Source organism: Xiphophorus hellerii, chromosome 16, assembly GCF_003331165.1.
Source record: "Xiphophorus hellerii strain 12219 chromosome 16, Xiphophorus_hellerii-4.1, whole genome shotgun sequence".
Taxonomy (NCBI): domain Eukaryota; kingdom Metazoa; phylum Chordata; class Actinopteri; order Cyprinodontiformes; family Poeciliidae; genus Xiphophorus; species Xiphophorus hellerii.
This window is the reverse complement of record NC_045687.1, coordinates 1,984,916-1,997,432: the sequence shown is the minus strand read 5'-3', so window position 1 is coordinate 1,997,432 and position 12,517 is coordinate 1,984,916. Positions and strand designations below refer to the sequence as shown.

Here is a 12,517-nt window from a genome sequence, read left to right as displayed (position 1 = left end):
ACATTCGACAACACATACTCCAGGAGCATTTGTCAGACAAATTCATCTGAGCCTCCACTTCCGTTTTGCTCTCTGAGCACACTAACCTCGCTCAAATGTCAGCCAGAGTATTTACCGTCTTGCTGCTGGGTAAACACTGGTGATCCACATTAGGTGGGCCAGATTTACTGGGATTCTTTGCAATCAGAGAAAATAATAATTTACTGTTTGTTTGTTGTTGTTTTTTTCTCTACAAATGCACAAATTATGTTGAGTATGCACGAGTCGCTGCCAAAAATTGAGCTACTCCTTACATCCACTGTATTAAACATGATCTATTTCCCTGCAGTCATAAATCATAAATATATTTACATTTCCGGCTCGGACTGCTGTAATAAATCTAACAGATCTCGTTGGGTTTACTGCAGCAAATATATAAATTAGGTTACTCGTTTTAGGTTGCAAAACCAGAAACCAGCTACCATCAGATCCCCATGCCGGCTAAAAAAGGAGAAAACGGCTTATATAACTTTGTTATTACTGTACTTTATAAATAACCTACGCTCGAATAATATTAGGAACAGCTTAGATAATAGCCTTAATATTTAATTTCCCTTTTGAAGTCGGGGCTGGGGACATTAAAAGTTCAAGAAGAATCTGCTAAAAGTTGTCATCCCCACCAAGATTCATTCAAACATGTATTTTTAATTGGAGTCTGCTCTGAGAAGCGCTTTCATTTCACCAGTCGTTTGTTTCATGTCTAAAGCAGAGCATCAGGAGTCTAGAGTCTGACCAGCTGGGATTTAATGTGCTTTGCTGATAGATGAAAATTTGCTAAGTTGCGGGGAAAAAAAAAAAATCTGAATTACAAGCATCTTCCTCCCTCCTCCTCCTCATGCATTCATAAGTACATCTGGATACTAAATATCCCCTTTTTCTGGTTGGCAGAAAACGACAGTCGTCTGCAGAAACGGCTTATAAGCCGTTTATCACTGTTGTATTTTCTGTAATTAAGTTTTTAATGCTGGGAATTTTGATATCTATTACAAATTAGCGCTGTTTTTTTCCTTCTTCTCATCAGGGACACAACAAACACGAGATGGTAGACGCATTAGAATGCTAATTTCCCCCCGTCTGCAGCTTCTGCTCCGACTCTGTCACAAGTGTTAAACTGTGGTAGCGAGCAGAAACGGGATGTTCCAACATTGGTTCACACCACATCCAGGCTTCAGGAGGAATAAAACGGCAGAAATCATTGCCTGTAGTATATGTTCCAATTTTTAGTTCTGGCTTTCAAATCTATGAGGGTGATTTCACTGATGATCACTCCTCTCCCTCGGGAACAGGAGCTGTAAATGTTAACAACACAGGCTGCAATCCCATCTATCTGTCTATATACATTTCTGCTGTTTAATATGCTTTAACCCTTCATAAGTTCTTTACTTTTCCTGTGTCCTCAAGTAACTTTTGGAAGTGCTTACAGCCATGACTGCATTTTAAAGCAGTACACTCCTTCTGTAAGCTGACAAGCAGTTTAATAATGTAACTGTTTTATTTATTTTATGATGGTATAATGTTGTGTTCTCTACAGAAGCCTGTTGGGTTCATGAAATGGTCAAAAATGCATGAAATCTGAAAGAATGCGACTGAAATATGTCGACTCAAACTGCAACCAGCTGAAAATCTGAAGAAATACAGACACAAACTGTAGATTAGGGTTGAAACAAATAATCGGATTAATCAGTTATTGAACAAAACGTCTTCTAAATTCGTAATAGTTTATATAAACCATTTGCTGAAAGAAATCCTGACTTTTTTTTTCTCAGAACTTAAACTTTTCATCTCAAAATATTAGAGCCAGATTTCTGAGAAAAATGTCAATATTATTGTTTTTTAGTGGCCCTAACTTTCTTCCACATTTTGCTTTCCAATTATTAATTAAAAATAATCAACTGGTCAGTCCTACTCTGGTCTGAACTGGTGGAGTTTAGAAGTAATTCTTTAGCTTCAGATGCTTTGCTACAAATGATCAAGTGTTGACTACAACATTACATTTTAGGCAATAAAGTTAAAAAAGAAATTGAATTATTTGTTTGCATTTTTTCATTTATTTCATTTATTATATAAAATAAGATTAAGGATCTGCCCTTTTTTAAACTCATTGTAATGACTAAAATAATCGTTAGCTGCAGCCGTATAGGAGCTATTAAAATCCCAATTAGAAAAAAGCAGATTGCTTAAAGTGCAGGGTGACAGTGGGAACAAAAAACCTTTCCTTTTAAACGGATAAAACTCTCCAGTAGAAGTGGCTTAAGGAAGATATGGAGGATAGGAGACCAGGAAAAAGACTTGAACTAACACTGAAGTGTTGGATAGGAGTAATTAGAATAAACAGGAAGGAAGGTTAGAAACTGTCAGCTCAAAAAAAATGGTGCTAGATTGTAAAGAAACACCTGATAAAAACACAAATGATGTGATGTAAGGAGCTGAAACCTTTTGAGAAATGTTAAGAGCTTTACCATCTGCAGGGAGCAGCTTCTAGAATCACAGCAGATTAACAGGAATGAAAAGATGTTTGCACTTCAGGTTATTTTCAACAAAGTTTCTTTTTCCCAACTGTTTTTGCAGCAGTGATGTCTCTAAATCCTTGAAATGCCTTTAAATAGTTAAAGGTTTCCTGTAAGAGCTAGAATATTAGCTTATTTATCTCACCTTTAATCGTTCCTGCCTTACAGTTTAAAGTTAATATTTAAACACTGCTGAAGCTAAATGTCCAACATCTTCTCCACTATTATCATACCGTTCAGGTCTTTGTTTAACTGAATTGTCAAACTAAACAAGAACAAAAGTTTAAGCAAAACATTACTCATCCTTAGATGAGTGGTAAAATAATCCAGTTTTCTTGCTGATTCAAATTCTTAACTATGAATAATTTCAGCAAAATTTCTGCTTGTGTTGCTTTTTTCAGCGGGTCGCATTGTGCTGCCACCGTTGTATTTGTGCCAAACGACTTTGTGTTGAACAAAGAAGCCATCGTGCGACCGAATAAAGTTGAGCTATTGCATAATTAGATAATTAACTTAAATTATGGGGGAAAAGTGCTGAATTGAGGGTTGGATATCAGTTACGAGTGTTCGCGCTTGAATGGCACTCTGAAACGAGAGCAGGTGTTTGCTTTGTCATGACACCATCATGTCATGAAGAGAACTGATCCCATCCATTAGTCAAGTAGCTAACAGCACTCAGGCATTCAGGCAGAGCGTGGCGGCCATTGTGTGCAATAATGCAATATCCAGAGTTGGATTTCGAGGTAATTGAGAAACGCCAGCCTGTTACAAACACACAGTCCCAGCACGGTTGTTTGCTCTTCTCCCAAAGCAAACATAGCAATTACAGCCGCTGTCAGTCACTGTCAGATGTGGCATCAGTGATCAATCCAGCTCATTGGGCTCTGGACATTAGACATGAACATATATGAAGGACTGAAGCTTCCTCCAGCTCCACAGCGGCTTCAGCACTGTCTGCATCTTAACTGCTCATCCCTTTAACGTTGTTTTTACAGAAACAAACCAGGAAGATGTAAGTTTAGGTTGAAAATGGCATAAAAGTCCTGCAGATCTGCACTTCCCACTGCAAATACACAAAACATAACCAAGAATGTTTGTCTAGATCAGGGGTCTCAAACTCCAGTCCTCCAGTCGCTGTCCTACAGTTTTTAGATGTGCCACAGGTACAAAACACTGGAATGAAGTTGCTTAATTACCTCCTTGTGTAGATCAGTTCTTCCAGCCTTGCTAATGACCTAATTATTCTATTCAGGTGGTGCAGCAGAGGCACATCTAAAAGTTGCAGGACTGCGGCCCTCGAGGACTGGAGTTTGAGACCCCTGGTCTAGATTCTTGTGCAAATATTTTAGTATACTTGAAAGACAACAAACTAACTTACAAATAACTTTTCATCTTGACTTAAGTCAATAATTCCCTAATATTAATGAAGATCTAGTTCAACAGGCAAATTTTTTCCCATATAATATGTGAAATAACTTGTAAGTGGAGCTTTTCCATCAATATTAAAATATTATTGACTCAAAGCAAGCACAAAAGTTATTTATAAGTTAGTTTTGCCTGATTTCAAGTGAACTAAAATACTGGAAAGTAAACCAAAAATACTTGGTAAGATTTTGGTTCTTGCAGTGTAACATGGTTGGACTTTCTTAAGGGACGTCGTCTTTGCTTTGTGCATGAGCCACACCGTGCTAATACTTCCCAAACAACAGTAAATCCTCAGTCTGTGGATGAGCTTTGTGCTGCTTGTGCAAATAACGGCGTATTAATTATGAATGTGGAACCTCGTCCACAGTGTGGCCTTACAAACATCGACCAGAACAAACGGACAAAGCTGCACCAGAAGGTGCTGGAAGACTCTGAGTCATAGAAGCAGAACAACCCAGGGGTGAAGATCAGAACCAAATGAGTTTGGACTTGATCACAAGACACAGTCATGCACTTTTTATACCCATAATGCATCAGTAATCCATTAATCAGAGCAGGAAGTCACAACAACCATCAATACTTCTGTGTGTAATTCTTCAACTGTTCTCTGTGAGTTCTTATTTTGTATTTTTATGATGTAAAGCACTTTCAACTGCCTTGTTGTTGGATTGTGCTTTACAAATAAACTTAATTGATTGATTGGTTGATTGATTGAATACTTTCTTGGGGAAGTAATCTGTAATTATTTACTAATTACTATTTCCAAGAAACTTGACGAACCCTGGAGAGGAACGCTGCTGCAGATAATCGTCTTTATGTTGGGATCTGTTGGAAACCAACAACCAGAGGAGGGGTGTGAAAAGTGAGCAGAGCAAAGCATCATGGGAAACCACTCCTGGCAAGAAAACGGAGCGCTCTGCAGATGGATGGACATGAGAGGATCTTAGTGTGGAGTTTTTCCTCTAAGTGCAGTTATCACAGTCTCAAACCACAAAGGAAAACAGCCGTAATAGCCCCATTCTTAACTTTATTTCATCGTCGCCTCGGTGCGTGTGCGTTCCTCTCCTCTGGCCCCGCCGTGCTCCCACACAGGCCCAGATACAGATCTATAACTGGGATTGCCAGTCTGGAGGGAGCCGGGGCAGGAAAAGGGCTTTGTTAGGCTAGCGGTCCCTGCCTGCGCCGCCGCGCTCCAGCATGGGTAAAGAAACAGCTTTACACACTGACCTCAGAGCTGTTGTTTAATCACCAGGGCATTTTAATGGCTTGTCAGAGTAATGAAATATGGTTGGAGGCTACCTGGTGCAAACATTACGATAAATCCCTCTCACACAGGCCTACACAGGGCTTAATGGTTATAAATCATCACTTTGGGGAGAGAAAAATGACAGCTATTAAAATAATGAATGGGATGATTAATTTTTCACATTAAAGATTAAAAGCTATGAGAGGTATCATCAGATATTTGAGCTGCCGTAAACGTTTGAAAGTGAGAGCTTATTTCCAGCCGTCCGTTTCTCCGCTGTCATGCGGGGTCCTGCCCCCCTTTCGGAGGATCTTTTTCATTCGTTTCCTTCCACTTCTTCTCTTTGTGCGTCGACGCAGGCGTTCCTCACACCTAATTTGTGCTCTTTTAAAAGTGCTCAGAGGAAGAGCCTTGAAGAAGGTTTTCTGCTCCAGGCAGTACAGGACCCTCTCACCCGCTCTGCAGGAGCTGCTCAAGCCTCTCGCTGATATCATCTCCTTCTCCTTAGCTAATCACACCTACTGTGGTGGGGGAAAGGAAGCACACCTGGCTCAAAATCTACTCAAATACATGTCCAGAAACAAAAATATATCATATCTGCTCCACCAAATTACAATAAAATCCACCTGTCATTAATTAGTAAGCTAAAATTCAAAATCTCTTCTTGCCAAACTAAGTATACTCCTGCTGCTAGGATGGAAAGTAGCAGCTAGGTGGTGCTACAGAGTCTCAATATTGAAATCACTGCACAAATAAATAATCTAACCAAGTATTTTTGTTTGGTTTCTTGTAGACAACAGTAACTTTTCAGCAAGATACTGGAGCTTGTTTTAGGTCAATAGTTCCTAAATAATGATGTTAAAAAGGTGCTAGGTTTCTTAAATAAATAATGTTAAAAAAATGTGCTAGGTGCACTGATAGATTATTTCACTTGTAACAAAGGGGTAAAGTCATTTTATAAGAGTAAAAATCTGACAGTGGAAGTAGTAATACTTTGAAATCAATATTAAATGATGAATGGACTGGACATAGCAGTCATTGTGACAACCCAAAGTGTTTTACATTAGAGCCACATTCACACATTCGCACTTTTATACACTGATATGCAGATTGGTCCAAAACATGTGGCTGAGTCCCTTTTATCCAACTCCAAACCTAGAAAGCCTGGTTTGTTTGGCGAGGTGTGAATGTGAATTAAACACTGATGTGGACCAAAAATCCAAACTCTGGTCCCCCTACAAACCTCCGTCTCGGTTCGGTTGAAGTGAATTCTGGTTTGGTTTGAATGCATATGTGAACCCCAAGCAGACCGGAGACCGCTCCAAAAGCAGGAAGTGGACTACAACACAGGGCATTCTGGGTAAATACAACCAAAACAAACATGCTAGCAGCAGAAATTACTTGACTGATGTTTTACCAAAGACAAAAGAGAAATCCTACAACCGCTAAAATCATTTTTTTTTACATTTCATGCAGAAGGAAGTTTGGCTCAGTGTCGTCTTCAGTGGTTTGTGGTGCAGCGCCCCCACAGGCGAGGAGGGGAACAGGTTGCTCAAAGGGTTTTGTTATTTGACTCGGAGCAGAGAAAAAATTAACCAAACCAGCTGAAAATGTAACAAAAGTTGCAACTGTGGTCACCAGTTAAACCGAGTATAGCTTTGTAAATGATTCAAATCCAGTTCTTGACTATAAAGTTTGTAAACTGTTAATTTATTCTAATTAAGAAAACCCACCAAACTTTTTATTTTTTGAATCTACAATAATTTACTGATCCATTTAGCTAAATCATTGCTTGTTAGCTGAGCTGTTATAAATCGTTTTATTTTTTGATTTTTAACACTGGTTTGGCAAGTGAGGACTTTTGACTTGACAAACGTCACTGACTTGTGGTGTTTTTAGGAGGGAGACGGTTTTGCTGTGCTTGAAAATCCACGTCGAACAGAGATAATGGTGGGAGCTCAGTGAGCCGGCATAAATCCCCGCGTATAGACAAACGGTGACGAGCTTTCCCTCTCCATCAGAGGGCTCCCTGGAGAAGGTGTGCTACTGCATTTATTTCCAGGGGGACTCGCTGTGTTGTTCAAACATACATCACCCAAATTGCAAGGCAAAAGATTGGAGGGGAAAATCATAATTAGAACATTAATAACCATACACGTTAGAGAGCATAAGTGAGTTTTTTTTATGATGAATGAGAATGTAAACAAAAGGCAGAAGAATAAGAGGTTCAATTAGGTATTCTGAACTGTCTCGACTGAGACGTGAGTGCCGGCTTCTTTCACTATAGCCCAATTATTTCTGCCCTCCCTGGCAGTGATGGCGCAGCGTGCCCGTCTGCAGCCTTTAGAGGGGTTATTCATGATGCCTCATTGAAGCAGCGACTCAATTTGTTGACAAAGAATCGAATAAATCCTTGGTCCGCTCAGGTGAAGATACCGACTGCATCATGTGAGATTCAGCTGATTCCTTCTCCTCTTCATGTTGCGTTCGTGTTCTCTGTGTTGGTGAGAGAGGACGGCCGCCCACGCCTCCTTCATGTTCCTCCAGTTCCCTCTTCTCCGTCTGCTAATGATCCAGGGATGCCAAATAAAGGGCCGCTGAAACAAAATGTCCACCGCAGTTGGCCCGCTTTTATCTCAACCCTCCCCTCTCGAATCAATTCTGACATTTCATTCTGCCCTCATAGAAGGTAATGGTGCATTCAGAGGTTGTTACTGATAATGTTGAGATGGTATTGCTTGGTTTCATTGGACAGACCGGGTGTAACCCCGGCTGCAGGATGGCTTCGGCTTGTCCTCCTCCCTCCTCTGTACCGTCGCTTCTATCGCTCCAACTCTCTGATGTTCACTGGCTCAAATATCTCTTTTGGCGAGACGCTTTTTTTTTTTTTCATTTTCTCCTAACAAGTAACCAACCAGTGTTTGTATTTTCCTCCCACTCTGGTGTTCACACAACTTGAAGTGAAAAGACCCTTTTAAGTCAGCCAGTCAATATGCTGTTTCTAATATATTATTTACCACCTATGGGTTGTATATCAGAATGCGCTCAACTACTGTTTTGGTTTGTAGTCATAATCATGTAGAGGAAAATCACAGAGCCAGATGTCTGGCCCTCGTTTTACAGCATTTATGTTTTCCTCTGAGTTTATGTAAAATTCATCCTTCTCTGTTTTTTATTCCCCCGTTTTCACCGACTCAACAATTAGTCAATTCCCAATCAACAAGAGAAAAGAAATTGCTTTTAATTACTTTTGATAAATGACAAATTGTGTTGGCATGGCTCCCTGCGAATGCTTAATCAGGTGCTGGGCGGGGTAGCGAGGCGGGAACCGGAGCTGGGATTTCTGCTGGGATGAAATCAATGCGCTCTCTCTGCGGTTCACCGGCTGGGCTGCTGGGCAACAGCCAACCTGAGGCCTGCGAAGATCCACCAGTCAGCAGAAAAGCTCCGGCTTTATGGGAACAGTCACAAATGGAGGCAAAAACATGCAGCAACACTCGGATATATGCTCCTCCTATAAGGGCGCTGCGGCCGGATAGTAATGCACAAACGCGGCTGATTCAATGCACTTTCAGACTGAGTTACTCCAGTTACAAATGCTCTTACTTAAAGGCAGGAAAAGCACTTTAAATGTGTTGGAAATTAAATAATAGCTGTTGAGATCTCTAAATTCAGAGAAACACGTCAGCTGAGCTTAAGGAACGCAGCAGTAAGTACTGGGATAAACAACGAGGCTCTCTGGGGAAAAGTGGATGTGAGAACTCCCTAAAGACAACAAACCCTCATCTGCTTTTCTCCCACCTTGGATCTGCTGCAGCGCAGTAACACGGAGGCTGTTAGGTTCGTCAAATAAAATCAAGTTTCCTGTGGTTCAAATCACAGATAACAGGCTCTGCAACAATACTTCCCTCCTGTCTTTAACTTGGGTTTTCTTCTTTAGGCGTTTCTGCTGCAATTGATGCTTTTTTTATGAAAAACAAAAAACACAGAGACTGTATTCATGGCACGAGCAAGTTGCAGGATTAAATGTGAAAGGCAGTGTTACTGCAGAAAAATGTCTAAATATTTACTGTAAATAATCAGGAGCAGCAAACAATTCTAAAACCCAAGAAGTCAAGAAATGTTTTTTGTTTTCAGTTAGACTCCAAACCAAATGTTTTACTTCTCAATTTGAAATTTAATTATTTCCCACAATCACCCATTAATTCTTGCCCACCTCAAAAGTGTGAATAATTGTATATTTTAATAGTTCAAACTCCAGATATACCTGAAGAGGTGTTGATACGCATCATGGAAACCATCTTGGCTCAACCGCAGAAGCTAACATTCTTCTTTGGTCTTTGGGGTTCAGCCAATCAGTGTCAAGGAAAATTAATGCTGCTTCTGGATTGGCTGCTTTACAGACACCAGCCAATAGCTTGTAAAGTAGCATTGCATTTAGGAATTAATCTTCACAATCTGAAACAATTGATTGGTTTAATCAATTATTGAAGTAATTGTCAACATATTATTTTAACTGATTAATCATTAACTGGAGAATACGCACTAAAAAAATGCCATTTGCTAATAGAACAACCTACTCAGAGTTGAGCCGAATCTGTACAAGAAAATGTATAAATTTTGCATTAAGGATTAAAAAACTTCTTTATCTGTAAATCTGTTTTCCCCAAAACTCATCAAGTGGTAATTTTAGCTTCACCTGGTTCAAATTTGACAAAAAACAAAAATGTATGAAATGCTTTTGCTATCCAATTATTAATCAAAAAATAATCAGCATGTTAGCCCTATATTGTGCTGATGTTTTTTTAGCTGCAGACCCATCACTAAAGTAATGTTGTTATTGCATTTTCTTTATTTTCTTTTTTAGAAAAGAAAATGAATTATTTGTTTATTTTCAAATCAACCTGGTCTTCCTGAACACCTGAGCAGAACCACAGGCTGATGTCCTCACTGATGCTAAATTCATGCAAAAGACAAAGTACTGAATCCAGACAGAACAGATTCTAGATTAATTTCAGATTTTAAGGCAGAATTAACCAAACTAACAGAAATAAAAACTTTAAGGATATGTGAGAACAACTTTCTAGGTGTTTTATTTATTTGGACTTATTATTGATTTCGTTTCCCCTTTTCTGTTTTGCAGGTTCTTCAGCACCTTTGGCAGCAGCAGCGAGTCGCGTGACCCCGCTCCAGGCCGACCGGCTTCACCTGTACATGGAGACCCCCAGCTGGGCAGGTCAGACTCCGTAAACATGGTCCTGTTTGTGCGCCGCGCTGAAAAAACACCCCACGTTCAGACACCAGGCTGGAGAGTTTCTGTTATTACAAATACGACTGACAGGTTTAGATCAAATAAATCAAACCTGATCTGCAGCTTTGAAACTGAAAACGTTTAGAAAATGTGGCATTTAAAGATTAAAAGTTTTACTGCGGATCATATAGGGACTTGTGGGAACGAATTTTAGAGTTTAGAATTGGTTTAAGGAACAAGGAAATTGCTTCTATTTAAGCAAAGAAACACAATGAGGTAATAACTATTAGGACAAGATGGTGGTAAAAAAACATCTGTTCCGTCGGAGGAACCTTGATTTGATGAACCAAACAAGTTTCTTCTGGTTGTGCAGAAAAAAAGAGACATTTTTAATGTTTTCTTTTTTCCTTCGCTTTTCTTCGTCCTCCTTCAGCATTTTAAAGCTTTAAAATTTTTAGAGCAGCTAGACTCTGTCAGGCATAAAAGACAGATGTCAGTGTTGTGCAGCTTATATGGAGGTAATTTATGTGCAGCTTCTCCTCTCGACAATAATGAGACGGAACATTGAAATCACTGTGGACATGCTGCAAGTGTTTCTGCTGTTTTTGTGTTTCCTTTTAACAGCCTCCACTTTGCACCGGACACTAAATCCTCCAAAACAAACCGATTACATGCATCCGTACAGCTTTTATCCCCTCAGATCTGCTGTGGGTTTTTTTATTTTACCTTTTTCTTGCACTTATTGTTCAGTTGGAAACAATTGCAGGAGAAGCGGTGTACTCCGTTGGGCTTAAAAACATTTGGAAAGAAGGTGGAAGGACCGAACTGGGTGTGAACAGCAGTAAAAATGCTGCAAGTTGATCTCGGATGGGTCACTCAGACGATGTGCATTGTGTTTTATTTGTAATTGAACCATGAAAGAAGGTAGAAATATGTATAAATTATGTATAAAAATTTAAACATTGATCAAATCTGGCAAGTTTTTTTTCCACTGATTTATAAAAAAGAAAACAAATCCAAGCCATATGTGGAGAAGTAGTATGAATTTTGTATGAATGATATAGTTTGAGACTCCAGCAGAAGGTAAAGACAGAAAGTGTCTAAGCTGCTGTTGTGGTCAGCTGCTCTGGGACCTGCGCTACATCTGCTGCTTCGCATGTGGTTTCCGCATGTCATGCAAAGCGCAGATTCGCTTTTTTCCTCTGATTTACAGAGGCTGAAAACACAAAACGGTCCAGTAAAATCACACTGTTCTTCTTTAATGCTCTGTTTAATATTACATGCTTATCTATAATTGCAGATATTGCACTTTGGGCTTTATTTACACATCTGTGTGACCGTTAAAAAAAAAACAAGTGCGTCCTATTTCAATTCCAGCGTTCACATATAAGGATACAATAAAAACAAATCTAGATCTTACCGCTTATTTAAATTGGACTTGAAGTGTACACAAACTGCGGATTCTTCACTGTCATTATTTATTAACGAAAGATGGAAAAGCTTTGTGAAAGAATCAGAGCTTTCTTTCTGCTTCCACAGATCAGATTAGAGGAAATATCATCCAGGAGTTTCTGATCAAATTAACCGATTGACTAACAAATTACTAGATCCAATGACAGATTGTTCCACACAAAATGGGAAAAATCTCATTTTATAAGTGAAATAACTTGCTAGTACTTTTTAAAATCAGTATTGAGGAATTGTTGACTTTAACCAAGTTCCTATATCCTCCTGAAAAGTTTCTTTTAAAGTTTTGTCTTATTTCAAGTAAACTAAAATATTTGCATTAGAAATTAGACAAAAAATACTTGGTAAAATCTTGTGTTTTTGCAGTGTGAAATCTACCATCATGTTTTGTTTTGTTCACATTCATAATCAAAATCAGTAAAAAACACATATCAGTAAGCACAGTGGTGGAGGAGTGATGCTGTGGACCAGAAACTTCTCCGTATCCAAGAGTTTTAAAAATAAAGAATTTGCCCCAAATATGTTTTTGTCTTTGTTTAATTTAAATGATTTAAATTAGTTTTTTAAATTTTATTTTAGAAG

At 39.1% G+C, this 12,517-nt stretch overlaps 1 protein-coding gene across 9 annotated transcripts in view; it reads left to right on the top strand.

Moving 5' to 3' along the window:
* The window catches only part of LOC116735781 (RNA binding protein fox-1 homolog 3-like), a 551,222-nt gene that overhangs the window by 280,068 nt on the left and 258,637 nt on the right, over nucleotides 1–12,517 (top strand). For all 9 annotated transcript variants that reach the window (XM_032587876.1, XM_032587877.1, XM_032587867.1 and 6 more), the window contains one exon: nucleotides 10,361–10,453. In XM_032587876.1, the coding sequence (XP_032443767.1) occupies nucleotides 10,432–10,453 (22 nt within the window). In that variant the 5' untranslated portion in view covers nucleotides 10,361–10,431. The remainder of the gene's footprint in view (nucleotides 1–10,360; nucleotides 10,454–12,517) is intronic.